Raw genomic sequence first — 18,796 nt, 5'->3', positions numbered from 1 at the left:
AGGAAAGTGGGAGTACAGGTGAGCAGGAAAAATGAGGTCAGCTTTCAGGGCAGTCAACCATCTCTGACGAGCTGGCTAGACTGCGAACTGCACAATATTTACTGCAGGGAGATGTCCGCAACAGGAGACACTCAGTCTGGCCAGACCCAGAGCCCCCACCCCGGGGCGTCAGGACGACACAGTCACAACACAGGGGACGCGGATTCATAGCCAGGCACCAAATCTCTTGATCCCAGAGAGATTTCCTCTGGTCCCTTTATTACTCAGGGGAAATGCGTGAACTGGTCTGTTCTCGAGTTGGAAAGAAGCAACATAACGTACCCAGGATGACCACAAGCTGGTGGCTCGTGTGAATTTTGGTTGTATCTGGTTTTGCCACATCGGGCAGGATTAGGACCCTGTCTGCATGCCCCCAAAGCAGCGGGGCATCTCTTCACCTCTGCACTCACCTGCCTTCTGTCCCACGGTGAGGACCTTAGGACAGGAATCAGGGTTTCCAGCCCACGGTTGCAGCCCCACCCACCACCTAGCACAGTGCCTGGTACTTGGTTAGAGATGAATAAATACTTGTACAGCAAATTCTCTTTCATCTGAGTTTGGGAAGAAAGAGGAGGAAAAGAATCATTGCACAAATAAAAGAAACGCACAAATAATCCCTAACCAGCCGTTGAAGCAGCATCTTCAGTGTTTCCACCTTACACACAAACTTTCACCTCACTTTGAATATTTTATAGGAAGCACCAGTTTCATGCTCATCTGTCCTCGATCATCAGCCCTGGCGCAGTCACTGAGTCTTCTAACTGGCCCCTGATGCTTAGCGAAATGGCGGCACAGCCAATGTGCGTGTGATACAGAGCTTCGGGGTCCTGGAAGGTGAAATGTGAGTTGTCTGTGTAACATGAGCATGTGGCTCACACAACCCAGGGATGTGTGGAAACTATGGCCTGGGTAAAAGGATGTTCATCTGAGCATTTTATTTACAGTAGCAAAGACCTAAATTCTAATTAATTGATGTTTGGTTATGTATTAGGTTGGTGCAAAAGTCATTGTGGTTTTTGCTGTTGAAAGTAATGACAGAAACCGCAATGACTTTTGCACCAACCTAATAAATTAGGACATCTCCATAGTGTGGATAATATTCATATAATGAAATACGCTACTGCTAAAGATAATATTTTAGGGAAACATGTAACAGCATGGGGAAATGGACCCAATGGATTCAGTGAAACGCAGGTCACAGAATTGAACCTAGTCACAATTTTACAAATTGGAAGTGTATGAAATGCTAGAAGGAGGTATCCCCAAATGTTACATAGTTTGTATCTGGGTGACATCAACTTCTAAAGTCTTATTTAAACTTTCTCATGTATTTTAAATTTTGTTTTACAACAAACATGTTACTTTTTATAATTTTGTAAATGGTATATTTTAAAACTGCAACCAAAAAAAAAAAGCAAATCATCCCATGATGCAAAGAAGCCCTTCTCTGTTCCTGCCCTAGATGGTTACTTCCAAGATTAGACCGTGGAGCACCCCGCAGGACGCCACTGGTTCTTCATTATATTTACATACACATCCCAGAAAATTCTATCCAAAAGTCTAGGGGCAGTGAGGCCCCTGCAGGTAAAATGAGTTCTTTTCCTTGTGACACAGGTCTGAAAAGGAACCATATCTGGAAAAGATGTTGACAGCTTACTTTGGGGTAGCCTAGGAAAGTTGGAAGAAGCCGTGGTAGGCAAAGCCATTCCCTGGGCACGGGGAGAACTGGTGCTGGTTCTGCCGTTGGCTGTACGGCCATTTCGCTAAGCAGCATATTCCTTATCTGTAAAAGGAAGATCTAACACCTGCCCCACCTACCTCATAGGCCTACTGTGGGGTTCAATGAAATCATGTATATGTTAGATTTTGTAAATTAGAAAGCACCCAGTTAAGTGAAAAGTTCGACAATCCAAGAATGCTAATGTCTTAGGATAATGATCAATGTTTCCCACTTTCTTTCAAGATAGCAAGAGACACGAACACTCTCAAACACTCTAGAAAAAGTCACCAGGAATGTTATCAACCACATTTAACTCACTTCATGTTTCCCTATACCTTGTCCAGCATAACAAAACTATGCTATGTGTTCACTCAACTTGTTCCTTTTTCTCCTGGTCTCATGGGTAGACTGGCTTCCCCAGCTTCCCCAGTGGGAAGGTGGGGTCAAGAGACTAAATTGTCTGTCTGTCTGTTTCTCTCTCTCTCTCTCACGCTTCTTTTTTCCTGATTCAGAGTCTTGCTCTGTCACCCAGGCTGGAGTGCAGTGGTGCAATCTCAGCTCACTGCAGCCTCTGCCTCCCGGGCTCAAGCAGTTCTCCCATCTCAGCCTCCCAAGTAGCTGAGACTACAGGCGCATGCCACCATACTTGGCTAATTTTTGTATTTTTAATAGAGACCGGTTTTCTCTATGATGCCCAGGCTGGTCTTCAACTCCTGGGCTCAAGCAATCCACCCACCTCAGCCTTCCAAAGTGCTGGGATTACAAGTGTGAGCCACCACGCCCGGCAGAGACTGAATTCTTTTTTTTTTTTTTTGAGACAGAGTCGTGCTCTGTCGCCCAGGCTGGAGTGCAGTGGCGCGATCTCAGCTCACTGCAAGCTCCACCTCCTGGGTTCACACCATTCCTCTGCCTCAGCCTCCCGAGTAGCTGGGACTATAGGCGCCGCCACCTCGCCCGGCTAATTTTTTGTATTTTTAGTAGAGACGGGATTTCATTGTGTTAGCCAGGATGGTCTCGATCTCCTGACCTCATGATCCACCCAGAATAAAGATGTAAGCAATGTACATCCCTTTCAGGCAAAGCCGGGCCCCAAATCCTCCTGTGAGATCCTCCACACACGCTCTCTCCCCTCATTTCCCGGCTGGTTACAGAAGGTCTGGTGAAGGACTCTTGAGGCCCCTGGAAGATGGTAACACATTTGGTGGAAGAAATCTGAGTGCTCACGTCGCAGTGGAAGGCCACCCACCAAACACCCCCTATGACCTAAGTGAGAAAGAACCTGAGGTCTCTAGGATCATTTGCTCTATATACCAACTATCTTCTCTGACTAATACATCCTTGCCCGTGGCCGCCTCTCCATTCCAGTGACGGTCAGTGCTCTCTGCTGCTTCCCACACCACTGATGCAGGGGATAGAGAGGCCACTTACAGTAAAAATCCAGTCCTCATCCAACAGAAAACTCACCCAGGCAAAATCAGATCATCTTTAAAGATTCCCTGGGAGATTTAAGACCTGTTTTTTATTTCTGTGGGGAAACTTGGGGGCATGTGCTAATTTAAATAACTGAAAAGGAAAATGCACTTTTGGCAGCCCAGTACCAATAGTTCTCAAGGTGAGTTGCAAATAGAAAAGAGTTTGGGTCTGTCAAGTGAGGAGAGGTTAAGAAGGGCGTCTACACCTCTTTTGGAAGGTACAGACAAAGGAAGCAGAGTGCCAACACGGATCACTGTTCCTTCGTATATTTTATCTTAGCAATGTCCAACACTTCCACAGGTTGCTTTAAAACCATGATTCCTGGGACTCACAATATCCTTTGTTCAAAAACCTCTCACTCATCTGTCTTCATATCTAAAATCTCTGTTAACAGGCACAATGATCCCCTACTATATGGCAGATATTGGCCTACATGTCATGCAAACACTACCTTATTTCATTTTCATGACTCACATCTATTTATAAATGAGGGACTTGAGCCTAAGACAGGGCAAACCCTTTGTGACAAGTCACGCTGCTAATAAGTGGACAAGTCGGAGCTTGGACCCCAGTCCAAGGATCTCTGTGGCCTACCTCTTCATGGCTATGCCACGTGGTAAACCTGCTGGCTGGGGAGCTGCTGGCAGTGTCTGGACCAGCAGGGCCTCTCAGGAAGGAGACACTGAAGAGTGGAGAAAGGGGAGGTGTGGAAGGTTTGGAGGATACAGCAGCACCCTCTCAAAGCAGGCAGGTCTGGGTGGGGCACCTTGATGAGAACTCTGTGGGGGCCACATGGAAACACTAGGCTTTGAGTTCCCAGGAGGAGGCAGAGGAAGGAAGTGCTGCCCACTTCTCTGCTTTGACTCGAGCCAGCCCTGCTCTTCCTGGCTCACCCAGGCTACTTACCTGGTATGGGTACAGGGTGACCCCGTTGGTTCTCGACAGGGACCAGGTGCCGTCCAGGTACTGGTGAGCCTGGATGGCCACCGAATTAAGGATGTTCCCATTGCTTGGACTGGTGGCCATCTGGAGGCTGACCTTGGCCTGGTGGGTTGGGGATCCACTCTTCTTTTCCGCCCCATTGCTGACCCCAAGGCTGCTGGGTTTGCTGCTGTGCTTGTTGACGAAGCCTGTGTAGTTGGAGGTGGCATAGGGGGCAGGCACAAAGGCCCAGTCCCTGGGCTGCTGGAGCCCACCCACGTGCCGGGACCCCACCAGGGTGGGGATGTTGGAGAGCGGTGGCGGGGAGCCGGGCGAGGCGTCATAGTGCTCACTGCTAGCTGCCTGCTCCAAGGCCAGCACCATCTGGATGGCCTCCTGCTTCAGCTGGTTCAGGTGAGTGGCGCAAATGTCACAGCGGTTGTCCCGGTCATTCCATGCCTTCCGGATGGTGTTGGGGACCTGGAGTTTGTCGTGAATCACAGCCGAGAAAGCAGGGTCCTGGAGAACACAGAAGCAGAGGAAAGGGAGGTTCTATAACTCCAAGGCTGCTCAAGAGTTTGATAGTTTGATTGGCATTCAACAGAAATGAGAAGCTACATTGGCAGAAAAGCCTCCATTTTTGATAAACACATTTGACAAATGTAAGAATTTTATAGTGAAAACTTTTAAAAAGAAGTTAAAAAAAAAAAAAGACTTCTAAGTATCTTCTTCGCCAGGCCAATCAAACAAGTACATTTGTTTGTTTGTTTGTTTGTTTGTTTTGAGATAGAGTCTCGCCCTGTCTCCCAGGCTGGAGTGCAATGGCACGATCTCGACTCACTGCAACCTTTGCCTCGGGGTTCAACCAGCCTCCCGAGTAGCTGGGACTACAGGCACCCACCACCACGCCCAGCTAATTTTTTGTACTTTTAGTAGAGACAGGGTTTCACCGTGTTAGCCAGGATGGTCTCGATCTCCTGACCTCGTGATCCGCCCGCCTCAGCCTCCCAAAGTGCTGGGATTACAGGCGTGAGCCACGACGCTTGGCAAGAACATTCTTATTCTTATGTCCACTAAAGAATGATAGCCATCCCTGGGCTCTCCCAAGGTGTTCAATTAGAAGGAACAAACGTTTGTCCAGGCATGACGCGGGGTGAGTGCAATCTGGACCGCTGCACTGAGGCCCCTTGGCCTCCTGTTACCACAGAAAGTTAGTAGCAGATGGAGTGCAACTTGCAACCTCGAACAGAGATTGTGTTCTAAGAAAATCTTGGCCTTATCAGCACTGTGTGCTAAGTACCACTGGAACAGAAGCAAACCAAACAGATTCTGGCCCAGAGATCCAGCCTGTACCAGCAGCCGAGCAAACCTGTGTAGATTAACTCATGCTTACTATTTGCCCTAGGGAAGCTGGCCATGTCTCTATCCAGGTACCTGATATTCTAACCCACGAAAGCAAAACAGTCCAAGATAGGCTTTCCCTTCAAACTTCATCTAAAACTACTATTACAAAATATCAGCTGGGCACAGTGGTTCAGGCCTGTAATCCAAGCACCTTGGGAGGCTGAGGTGGGAGGACTACTTGACGCCAGGAGTTCAAAGACCTGCCTGGGCAACATAGTAAGACCCCATCTTTATAAAACATTTAAAAATTAGCCAGGCACTGTGGCACACACCTGTAGCCTCAGCCACTCAGGAGCCTGACGTGGGAGAATTGCCTGAGCCCAGGAGTCTGAGGCTGCGGTGAGCTAGGACAGCGTCACTGCACTCCAGCCTGAGCAACCGAGTGAGACGTGTCTCTAAAAGAAATAATCTTGCCAGGTGCGGTGGCTGGCACCCACAATCCCAGCCACTTGGGAGGCTGCAGCTGAAGGATCCCTTGGGGCCAGAAGTTTGAGACCAGCCTGAGCAACATAGACAGAAAACCTTATAAAATACTATATATTATTATTATATATGTCATATATGTTTATAAAATGTTTATATATAAAATAACAATCTAGCTCAGAGACCCCTATGAAAAAGAAATCAGAAAATGGATTTAATGAGAACAATGTCGCTTATTTACTTGGCTTAAGGATTACACAGAGAAACGAGCACGAGGAGTGTTCGTTGAGTATCAGATGGTTTCCAGTTCTGCCACTTGTGACATTGGAGTTCTTTTTTTTTTTTTTTTTTTTTTTTTGAGACGGAGTCTCGCTCTGTCACCCAGGCTGGAGTGCAGTGGCGCGATCTCAGTTCACTGCAAGCTCCGCCTCCCGGGTTCACGCCATTCTCCTGCCTCAGCCTCCCCAGTAGCTAGGACTACAGGTGCCCGCCACCACGCCCGGCTAGTTTTTTGTATTTTTTTTAGTAGAGACGGGGTTTCACCGTCTTAGCCAGGATGGTCTTGATCTCCTGACCTCGTGATCCACCTGCCTCGGCCTCCCAAAGTGCTGGGATTACAGGCATGAGCCAGCGTGCCCGGCCCAACGTTGCAGTTCTGTAGTGACCTCAGACAACTCACTTAGCCTCACTGAACCTCTCGTCTGTCACACAGGGCCATGGCCTTTCCTGATGGGAAGGACCTTCCAGCTCCATGACTCCATTCCTGGGGAATGGGGAGAGGAGAGTATGGTCTGTGCATACATGAACAGGGCTACGATGCCATTTTGGGGGCTCAACGGTCGTTGCAGGTAATGGATAAAGCTCATCTAAGGGCTTATTTCCCTCTAGGACATTAGGGAGAAAATGGGCCCTTCTGAAATTCACTGTCGGCTTGTATGGGGTAGAAGCCCCATCAGAGCTGAAGGCGGTTTGATGAGCTGTAGGCGGGGAGGGAGCTGTGAGGCAGTGAGCGGGGCAGGAAGAGCAGCAGTTGGGGGGTGGTTCTTAATTATGATCCATCTTGATTACAGGCTCCAGCTTTTTGTTTTCCCTGTTTAACTACCCTGAACAGCTCCTCAGTGTGCACTGATTAATTGATTAATAAATCAAGAGGCCTCTTTACACTGCAGCAGCAAGGGGTGGCTCAGGAGGGAGACACAAGACAGCCAGACACAATGATGGGAAGCGGTGGGCGGTTCAGGTCCAGCGAGCCTCGAATCTCATTGAGGAAGTGATGCCTCGAGGTGTTTTCCTCAGTGACGGGGCCAGCGAGTCTCCAATCACAACTCAGAGGTGTAGCAGGACCTGAAAGGGCCCCTCAGGGACCGTTCCAGAACACAGCGTCACCCAGTTTACAGATACACAGGTCCCAGAGGGTTAAAAGCGTGGACTATGCCTAGACTTCTTGACCACCAGTTCATGATTTTTCACTTTAAGCCAAAGAGCCATATCCATCAACAGATTCCTATTCTCCCACAGACACAGAAGGGTTCCAACCCCATGTTTTCACCAGGAAATGTTCATTCATTCAAACGGGATTTGTGCCCCAATATATGCAAAGATACACTTTCTTGTTTTTCTCACATAACCAATGGCTTATGCTTTCAAGGCACCAAACTGTTTGGTTTCAAAAAGCCTCAGATCAGTTGCTTATTTAGAATATTTTTGTTAACCCAATCATACGGAGGAAGTGCCACAGAAAGGAGGCAGCTCTAAGAGAAGTCATGTCAGCCGGGCGCGGTGGCTCACGCCTGTAATCCCAGCACTTTGGGAGGCCGAGGCGGGCGGATCACAAGGTCAGGAGAGATCGAGACCATCCTGGCCAACATGGTGAAACCCCATTTCTATTAAAATAGGAAAAAATTAGCCAGGTGTGGTGGCGCACACCTGCAGTCCCAGCTACTCGGGAGGCTGAAGCGCGAGATTCGCTTGAACCCAGGAGGCGGAGGTTGCAGTGAACCAAGATCATGCCACTGCACTCCAGCCAGGCAACAGAGCAAGATTTCATCTCAAAAAAAAAAGAGAAAAGAGAGAGAGAGAGAGAGAGAGAAGTCATGTCTGCACATCACAGTTTATTTTCGATGCTAGACCTTGGAGTCTGGATTTGGCTCTGACCTAGTGACACGTCCACTCTCCAGAAATCGCATGAGCCACCCCTGGTTCTGAGGGCCCCTCTTTTCTTTCCTCCCTTGATTTCACTCCTCTCCCTTGAAGCACCACCTTCTTTATTCAGCATATTGCCATTTGTGGCTCAGCTGCTGACATTTAATAAGTAGGTATTTTGTTTTCCAGCATGCCCAGCGTTGCCCCAGGCTGGGGCTCTGAGGGTGCACGAGAATAATACCCGTTCTCTGGGAGTTCACAGTCCAGGGGGCCTTCTTGGTTCCTGCACTACCCAATGCCACATGCCTCTGCTGCCACCTCCAGCCCAGTCTGTAGTGACTCACAGAACCAATCCATACATACATGGAGCTCAGTGCTCCCCCGGGGTTCACAAGACATCAGCACCAACTCCCACCCCTCACACCTGTCCTCCACTTAGGTACCTGTGCCAGCCAAAGCAAGCCCAGCAAGCGCCAACACAGCCATTCAGCACAGCTGGGCCCGCCAGCCATACGACCACCACAGACAGCCAGGAAGTAGCCAACAACCCATTCCTCTCTCATCCAGGGAAAAGCTGAGACTGAGAGTCTTTAAAGAAAACGCAGTTGCTGGCTGATGTCAGAGGTGTTTTTTCAATGAAGCCACCCTTGATCTAAAACCCTTTGTGAGTTCTTATCATCAATAGGCCTCAGTAAATCAAGTGCTTCTCCACCCATTATACATAAACATTTTAGTACAACTCAGAACTTCAAAAAGGAACGGTCAACAGCCATAGCTTACCAAAAGTAAGTGCTGAAATAAAGAATATACTGTTGCCCAGGCTGGAGTGCAGTGGCACGATCTCAGCTCACTGCAACCTCCGCCTCCCCGGTTCAAGCAATTCTCCTGCCTCAGCCTCCTGAGTAGCTGGGATTACAGGCACGCACCACCACACCCAGCTCATTTTTGTATTTTTAGTAGAGATGGGGTTTCACCATGTTGGCCAGGATGGTCTTGATCTCTTGACCTCGTGATGCGCCCGCCTTGGCCTCCCAAAGTGCTGGGATTACAGGCGTGAGCCACCGCGCCCGGCCCTTCCTCAGGAAGATTTTGTTCGTCGATGCTCATCAGCTCCCTGACCTTTGCACCTCATGTTCTGCCTGTGCTTCATGGGCCGTGAAGGACGAAGGAGACCCAGAGGGTCATTCTCACCCAGAGTATTTCTCACCACGAGACTCTCTTCGCCCCGTTATCACGCTGAATCTACACAGCAGGAGTTTACCGGCGGCCGGCGGAATGTCAGTGTCCTTGATCCCTGTTGTTCCTGGAGCTCCCTACACACAGGCATGCGACCACCGCAGAGGGAAGCCAGAAACCAATCAGAACGTCTGACAAAGGAATCACGTCCCGTGGCCCCGGGTGGGGAAGTCACCACCCTCAAGGTTCTACTGACACAACATGTACATGGACGAAAGTCCCCAAGCGGCTCACTCTGATTGGCAAAGAGGACACAAGCACAGCGCATTCTCGAAAGACGGGGAAAGAAGAGGGAGGGATATTTGAAAGAACACAGGGTGTGTTAGAATGAGGGTTTGCACCAGGTGAGGCCTGAGACAGCCAAAATAACAACTGCAGTAGTGACAGCAATGAGGCCATGCCCTGAGAGAGCAGGTGCACCCCTGCACCCCTGCTTGATCGCCTGCACCCCTGCTTGATTAGCATAAAACTCAGGTAGAAACTTCCTTCTGGCCTATCCGGAGTCTGAACCCAAGGTTTGTCGTTGTTCCCAGTCTGCTTTGTAAGCCAACAGCCCTTCACCCAGTGATGAGGATCACACACGAACGCCGCGCTGAGCACGTGAACGCACTGAATGTAAAGGCATAAAGGCACGCTGGGTAATAAGTTCACGAGACAAAAAAAAGAAAAAAGTACTCTCCAGAGGAAGAAACGTTAAATGTCAGACCACAGTTGTTCTACATAAGAAACCGAATTATCCTGGGAGGCAGCGGCTATGCCCAGCCTAAGTGATTCTGCTCCGGATTACTGCAGAGAGGGGTGGTCCCACGAATGACTTCAGTTTGAATGATCGTGTTCTGCAAGTGAGGCAGCTGGGAGGGCCAAAGGCAGGTGAGAATGCAATTAACAGGGCTGCTTGCTGCAACATGTGAAAAAAGTATTGCGGATGGCAAGACTTTTCCACTTCAAAAGAAAAGGGAGATGTTTAATTAGAACTTAACATGATTAAGAACAGTTCATAAATTACTCAAAAGAATGGGTGAGGCATTTCTCATCACAACCCCTGAAAAAGCTTTTATTGATTGATTTTTGAGACAGAGTCTTGCTCTGTTGCCCAGGTTGGAGAGCAGTGGCGTGATTTTGGCTCATTGCATCAAGCAATTCTCTTGCCTCAGCCTCCCAAGTAGATGGGACTACAGGCGTTCACCGCCACGCCCGGGTAATTGTTTTGTATTTTTAGTACTGACGGAGTTTTACCATGTTGGCCAAGCTGGTATTGAACTCCTGACCTCAGGTGATCTGCCCACCTCGGCCTCCCAAAGTTCTGGGATTACAGGCATGAGCCACTTCACCCAGCCAGTTTTTATGTCTAGGTCTCATCTTTTCCAACTAGATGGTATGGACAGTGTTGAGTACTTTGAAAACTTTTGGTTAAGGGTATGGGAGGTTCGAGTCCTGCCTCTATTACTTAGTAGCTGAGTGACCAGGAGCCATTTTTCACAAATCTATCCAAGCTTCAGTCTCCTTATGGGAGTTGATAATTATACTTATTTTATTGAGTTAAGTAAGAATTAAATGTGATAATATGCGCAACATTTTTAGCACAGACCTGGTCCTTGGTAAATGCTAAATAAATGGTAGTAATTATTATCACCGTTAAATAAATGGTAGTAATTATTATCAATGTGACTAGTCTCAGTATCTAATACAGTAACTTGCATAAATTTAGACCTTCATATAATGGTGGTGATGAGGATAAGGAGGATGGTGACAATGATTTTAGGGCTTTCTTTTATCTAGGAGGATTTAGCACTTTTGCAATTAAGAACAGAGAGGATGATAAAGAAAGGAACATACGATGTTCACTTAACCACCTCCTACATCTGGTCAAGTCAAAGCCTTCTTGAGAGAAATCAGGCCGGGCATGGTGGCTCACACCTGTAATCCCAGCATTTTGGGAGGCTGAGATGGGTGGATCACTTGAGATCAAGAGTTTGAGACCAGCCTGGCCAACATGGAGAAACCCCATCTCTACTAAAAATAGAAAAATTAGCCAGGCGTGGTGGTAGGTGCCTGTAATCCCAGCTACTCAGGAGGCTGAGGCATGAGAATCGCTTGAACCTGGGAGGCGGAGGTTGCAGTGACCTGAGATGGTGCCACTGCACTCCAGCCTGGGTGACATAGTGAGACCCTGTCTCAGAATAAAAAAAGAAAGAAAAAAATCACAATAGGCTGGGTGCAGTGGCTCACACCTGTAATCCCAGCACTTTGGGAGCCCAAAGCCAGGCAGGTGGATCACTTAAGCCAGGAGTTCGAGATCAGCCTCGACGACATGAGGAAAACCCATCTCTACAAAAAAGAAAAAAAAAATCAAAATAATACTGGGTTCTGGAGTTCCTGAGCTGACATCTCTGAGCGTGGCCTGAATGACTCTCAGCTTCCTTCTCTATTTTAAAAGATGAAACACTCCAAGAGGCATTCATTTCCATGCAACTAAGAATCTGATACTTCTCATTGTAACAGTCTACTGAAAATTCCTCATTTCTCCTGCAAAAGTGAGTAATGCTTCATGGGGTCTTTGCTAGATGTCCGATTCGAATCACAGACCCAGCAACTAACTGGTCAGTGTCTCCTAGGAGCTGCCAAACTTTTCCCAGGAGATATAGAAAGAGAAACCTAGGCCGGATGCGGTGGCTCACTCTTGTAACCCTCGCCCTTTGGGAGGCCGAGCAGGAGGATCACTTGAGGTCAGGGGTTCGAGACCAGCCTGGCCAACATAGTAAAACCTTCTCTACTAAAAATACAAAAATTAGCCAGGCATGGTGGTGCGTGCAAGTAATCCCAGCTACCCAGGAGGTTGAGGCAGGAGAATCGCTGAAACGCAGGAGGCAGAGGCTGCAGTGAGCCGAGACTGCGCCACTGCACTCCAGCCTGAGCAACAGAGCATGACTGTCTCAAGAAAAAAAGAGAAAAAAAGAGAAACCTGATTTCACATCAGCGTATCTTCAACCCTGAAAATCCTTGTTCTCCAGTCTCTCCCTTGGCTGTGGGGAAATAGGATCCTTTCACAAATAGATTCAGAGCTTACGATGGGAAAGTAGGTTCTTACTACAAACTTAAAATGTTTCCCTTAACTTTAAAGTTCATGTTCAACATGACACAAAAATAAAGTGCTGAACTATACACATATAAGCACTAATCAGGATTCTAGTAGAATGCACTAAAATATTACTTTTAAATTCCTAAAGCCTATCTAGACTAGATGTATTTTGTACATATAGGATTTAATGCGCCAGCAGGCAGCAAATGGAATTATTTTCAATCTGCAAGTAGTTGAATTAGTCTAAGGCTATTAAGGATTCTGTTAATTATGTAATTATGAAATTGCTTAATGTTTCTTTTTCTTTTAATTGATTTCATATGCATGAAATACTACATAAATGTACTTGACTGTGTTTTCTTGTTTTGTTTTGTTTTTGAGACAGAGTCTCGCTCTGTCACCCAGGCTGGAGTGCAATGGAGTGATCTCGGCACACTGCAAGCTCTGCCTCCCGGGTTCACGCCATTCTCCTGCCTCAGCCTCCCAAGCAGCTGGGACTACAGGCACCCGCCACCAAGCCCAGCTGATTTTTTGTATCTTCATCAGAGACAGGGTTTCACTGTGCTAACCAGGATGGTCTCAATCACCTGACCTCGTGATCCGCCCTTGGCTGTGTTTTCTTAAACTTACTACAAAAAGATTAAATATCTAAAATTTGGCGGTGTTGCCATTGTTTTCAAAAGGTAAAATTTTGGCCGGGAGTGGTGGCTCACTCCTGTAATCCCTGCACTTTGGGAAACTGAGGTGGGCAGATCCCTTGAGCTCTGAAGTTTGATACCAGCCTGGGCAACATGGTGAATCCCATTTCTACAAAAAATACAAAAATGAGCCAGGTGTGGTGGTGCATGCCTTTAGTCCCAGCTACTCAGGAGGCTGAGGTGGGAGGATCCCTTGAGCCCAGGAGGCTGAGGATGCAGAGAGCTACGATGGCGCCTCTGCCGTCTAGCCTGGGCAACAGAGTGAGAGCATGTCTCAACACAAAAAACAAAAAAGATGGAATGTTAACAAATAAATCATTTGACCATGTCCTACAACAAATTTAAGTACTTGCATCATTCCCCTGTGACCTAACTAACCCTTGTGGCCCTACACAATTCTCTTCAGGCCACCTTGTCACACGTCCCTCACTTCCGCCAGGAGCGCCCGCACCAGCCTCCCTCTGTCCCATGGAAGCCCCTACATTTCCCAGCCTCTGCACCTTCGCGTTGGCTCCTGCCCTGATGTTAACTCCCTCTCTCCCTCATCAAGCACGAGAAAACTTTCGGGGGTAATGGATACGTGCAGTATTGTAATTGTGGGGATAGCATCATGGGTGGACACATATGTCCAAAAATACCAAAGTGTACGCTTTAAATGTGTACCGTTCACTGGATGTGAATGGTGAATTATGTACCACACTAAAAAAACAGTCTTGTTCGTTCATACTAAGGCCCAGCTCTTCCGTGAAGTCTGACTCCGAGAAGAGGTGTCTCCCTTCACTGCTTCGCTGACTCTCACAGTACTTCTCTGAGTCATTCATGGCACTCAGCAAACATTTCCTTACTAGAGCTGTACATGTTCTATCTCCACCATCACGGTAAATTCCTAGGGGGCAGAAACTGTGCCATAATTTGAATAGTCATGATAACTTCTACTCTTGCCCCCCTGGAGTCCACTCTCAAGGCAGCAGCCGAGGTGATCCTTTTAAATCTTAAATCTGATCCTGGCAGTCCTCGGCTTAAAATCCTCCCCTGGCCCCCACCCTACTTCTTTCAGAGTCAAAGTCAATGTCCCTGCCATGGGTTCTGCAGGACTCAGCCTCCTGGTCCCTCTCTGCCCTCAGCTCCTATACCTGCTCCCTGACTCAGCCTGCACCAGCCATGAAAGCCTTCTGGCTGTTCCTTGAACACACCAGGAATGTCCACTCCCAGCTCAGTGATGTACTTGCTGTTCCTCCTGCAAGGAATACTTTCACCTGCAGATATGTGCCTGACCATCTCCTACCAGCTTCAAGGTCTCACGGGTCACCTTGTCAATGAGGCCTTCCTGGATCATCTAATGACAGTTGCAAACTGGCCCCAACACTCCCTAACTACCTTTCTCTGCTTTAATTCTCTCTACAGCACGGCCCCCTTCTAACTAGATTCCGCTCATTGTCTGTCTCCCCCTGCAAAATATAAACTAGGTGACAGCAGGGACATTTGTCTGTGTTGTCCACCGCTGAATGTGTCATGCCTAGAATAATGCCTGAAGTCAAGTAGGCACACAGAAGCCATGTGTCGAATGAATCGATGACTCGATGAATCCATTTTCAGTGACAGAGGTTCCCACATCAATTAGCTTCATCTTTCTTAGGAATTTTTTAATTTTTTGTTTTTTCTTTTGAGACAGTCTCACTCTCTCGCCCAGGCTGGAGTGCAGTGGTGCAATCTTGGCTCACTGCAACCTCTGCCTCCCAGGTTCAAGCAATTCTCCTGCCTCAGCCTCTCAAGTACCCTGGGATTACAGACGCCCGCCACCACGCCCAGCTAATTTTTGTACTTTTAGTAGAGACAGAGTTTCACCATGTTGGCCAAGCTGCTCTCAAATTCCTGATCTCAGGTGATCCACCCACCTCGGCCTCCCAAAGTGCTGGGATCACAGGCATGAGTTGCCACGCCTGGACTTTCTTAGGAATTTTTATCCCTTTTTGCTTTTGTCACGTTTGCCAGTATAGTTGTCTTTCTTGCTTGTTTCTGCTAGACTTTATAGTATCCTGGGAGGACTGGGAGGGCTTGTGTGTTCAGAAAGTCCTCTACGGCCTGTTTCTCAAAGTGTGACCTCACCACGCGCCCTGTGCAGAGTCACCTGAAAAGCTCACAGTGAGGCAGGTTTCCAGGCCCCCTCCCAGGCCCCCTGTATCAGAATCTCTGGGGAGCTGGGCTCTGGAATCTGCATGCTGACAAGCACCTCAGGTGACGGTGTGGTGTGCTGTCACAGAGGAGGGGATGGGAAGGAAGACCGAGAGGAGCAGGGAGAAGGAAGAAGTAGACAGGGACATCTGCCTCTCCTGTTCAAGTACCTAACCCCAGCCGTGGCCTTCAGACAGGAGCTGAGGATTTCAGGAGACACTCTGCCCTCCACCCAATGAATTGCAACCCCTCCAAACACCTGCACGTGAGGGCTGCTGCTTTTCATAAAAAATAATTCAAGACGATGATAAACAGCCCTGGAGACACAGCCCGCAGACTAAAGGTAGATGCAGATGTCTTTTCGCCAAATTCTCTCCCTACTCCAGCGGTTCTTTTTCTTTCTTCCTTTTTTTTTTTTTTTTGAGATGGAGTCTCGCTCTGTCACCCAGGCTGGAGTACAGTGGTGTGATCTCGGCCCACTGCAAGCTTTGCCCCCCGGGTTCACACCATTCTCCTGCCTCAGCCTCCTGAGTAGCTGGGACTACAGGCGCCCGTCACCTCGCCCGGCTAATTTTTTTTTGTATTTTTTAGTAGAGATGGGGTTTCACCGTGTTAACCAGGATGGTCTTGATCTCCTGACCTCGTGATCCGCCCACCTCGGCCTCCCAAAGTGCTGGGATTACAGGCTTGAGCCACCGCACCCGGCCTCCAGCGGTTCTTAACCGCTGGTAAGTTTTTAAAATTCTTTCTTCCTTTTTTTTTTTTTTTTTTTTTTGAGACAGGGTCTCACTTTGTTGCCCAGGCTGAAGTGCAGTGGTGTGATCACGGCTCACTGCAACCTCGCTCTCCTGGGCTCAGATGATCCTCCCACCTCAGCCTCCCAGATAGCTGGGACTACAGCTGCAGGCCACCATGCCCGGCTCATTTTTGTATTTTTTGTAGAGACGGAGTTTTGCCATATTGCCCAGGCTGGAGATGGTGATTTTGATGCTCAGGGGACATCAGGAAATACCTGGAGACATTTTTTGGTTGTCACAACTGGGAGAGGGCTACTGATGTCTAGTGAGTAGAGGCCAGGGATGCTGCTAAACATCTTACGCTGCACAGAGCACCACCCCCCATCCCAGCACCTGAAAAAAGCATCACTGGCTGGGCGCAGTGGCTCATGCCTATAATCCCAGCACTTTGGGAGGCCTGCGGGTCACCTGAGGTCAGGAGTTCAAGACCAGCCTGGCCAACAAGGTGAGACCTCCGTCTGTATTAAAAAAAAAAAAAAAAAAAAAATTAGCTGGGTGTGGTGGTGGGTGCCTGTAGTCCCAGACACTCAGGAGGCTGAGGCAGGAGAATCGACTGAACCTGAAAGGCGGAGCTTGCAGTGAGCCAAGACCGCGCCAGTGCCCTCCAGCCTGGGTGACAGAGCAAGACTCCGTCTAAAAAAAAAAAATGATCATCATCATCATCAAGTCCTAGATGTCCGTGGGGTCAAGGGTGAAACCCGGGCCTAGGTGCTCTCCTCTGATTCCTTCTCACCTGCTCTCCTTGGAGACGAATCCCGATGCAGGACAGCAGGGTGGGTGTTCTAAACCCAGAAGCCAAGGCTGGCTCTCCTCTACCTCGGTTTGCCTCAGTGTGGAGGTCCTGAACTCTCAACAGCACGCTCTCTTAAATATTTTGACTCTTGCGTTGTAGCCGGCAATGGGGTTAGAATGGTGGGTGTGTATGGCCACGCCCAAGGTGGACACAGCGCCCCCTGGCTGTGAGAACCCCGCAGGCTGGTGGAATGCAGATCCTGACTGCCTGGCCCAGCCTCCAACTCCCCCGATCTGGCTACACAGGCCACTGCCCTTCCTGGTGACAGAGGCACCGCTGACAGTGTCACCAGCTGTTTACGAGAGTGTGGTGGAAGAGACTGATGCGGCCCTGAGGTCCTGGCCATGTGAAACCACGGATCTGGTTCATGGCTTACGAGGCTGGTCACCGGGCCTGTCATTGGCATCTCTGCCTCTTGGCCTGGGTTTGAGAGGGGACAGCTGAGGTGGCTTTTACTATGAAATCACTTCAAGCCTCTGGCTGGATTTTCATCATGGTAACTTTGCAGTTTCCTTCTCGGAGAAGCAAAACCAAAGCCACGATAAGGCAGTCATTTTGAAGATATAACGTGGTACAATTCTAGAGAAAACCAAAAATCGCTTTGTTCCCTCATAAAACCACATTTATGTAGCTCAGACTTCGTGCCAGACTGTGCCAGGATGGGCTTGGTGGGGGGGTCATGACGCCTTTGGCGGGAGGTGCCCCAGGCTGAGGAAACCCTTAGAGGATAAGGACCTGAGCTGCACGCTTTTGTTTTCACTCACAAACACCAGAAGTAACAACACAGCCTTAAGCAGAGGATGCAAAATCCTGGCAACATCTGAACTTAGGGGTCTGTATTCACAACTAACGACTCCAAGACCCACCTGTGAGGTCCCAAATTTCACCGTCCATCCTGAGACATCTTGTTTGCTTATTTGGGGACTGACTAATTAATCACAGGCTACTCAGCCATACTTCTTACCCCTCTTTCTTTCATAATCTTTACTGCAAAGGTCTGAACTGAAAATTCGCTGAGATGAGCAAAGCATCACCAAAATAGCTTTAAATAAAGCAGGATGGTGGTGGGGAGGGCAGGAGAGGCAGGAAGCCTTTCTCCAAGAACCTGACCACACCTGTCAGCTCCAGTCAGTAACTGTCATTCCTGAGAAGTCAGTTGCAACCAACTATTACACACCCACGAAGTCAGAGAACCGGCCAGCCATTCTCAGCTCAGACTCCCACCTCATAAATCATGACCTGGGTGGCTGCAGGGCAAGGAGGATTTCTGGACCTGACCACAAAGATGTGCCACGATCCGAATCTTCCTCAGTGTGTGCCACCCCTACCACCCCTCAAATAAATAAAGCTAACCTCTTTAGAGGCTGCCATCTTCACTGGCTTCTCAGAGGGCTTACATGGTAGGGAGAGCTGGCAGAACATCTTGAGCATCTGAGTAAAGGCTGAGGCTGTTTTGAATGATGCTTCTAGATGTTCCTGCATCACCTCAACCACAAGCCCAAGTTAGTATGTGAAAGAGGGAGAGAGGGTGAGTAAACCGGACCCCTCTCCCTGCTGCCTCTAGTCATTCCAACACACAGAAGCCTAGAATTTGACAGAGCCCAGCAGTACTTCTCTGCTATACTGTTAAACTGATTTGTCCTCACATTTTAAAAGACAGCCTTCTGACTATCTTTAACAGACCCTATAAGACACAGATTTGAATCAATCAATTCATGTACATTGTCTACTTATGTAAATTAATTCTACAAGAAACTTAAAACAACAGCCACTACAACTCCAAAACCTCTAATGTGATAATCTTATGAAGAATATGAGCAAACTCAGTGGTAAGAGTAAAAAGCAAAAAAGTCTATGAATGCATTCAGAGTAGCAAGAAAGCTACTTCTCACCTTTTCC

At 48.3% G+C, this 18,796-nt stretch overlaps 1 protein-coding gene across 1 annotated transcript in view; it reads right to left on the bottom strand.

Moving 5' to 3' along the window:
* KIF26B (kinesin family member 26B) overlaps positions 1-18,796 on the bottom strand; it is a 558,166-nt gene that overhangs the window by 345,806 nt on the left and 193,564 nt on the right. The window contains exon 3 of the mRNA XM_025392049.1: positions 4,139-4,672. Within this exon, the coding sequence (XP_025247834.1) occupies positions 4,139-4,672 (534 nt within the window). The remainder of the gene's footprint in view (positions 1-4,138; positions 4,673-18,796) is intronic.

This window comes from Theropithecus gelada, chromosome 1, assembly GCF_003255815.1.
Source record: "Theropithecus gelada isolate Dixy chromosome 1, Tgel_1.0, whole genome shotgun sequence".
Taxonomy (NCBI): domain Eukaryota; kingdom Metazoa; phylum Chordata; class Mammalia; order Primates; family Cercopithecidae; genus Theropithecus; species Theropithecus gelada.
This window is presented reverse-complemented; position numbering and strand designations above follow the sequence as displayed.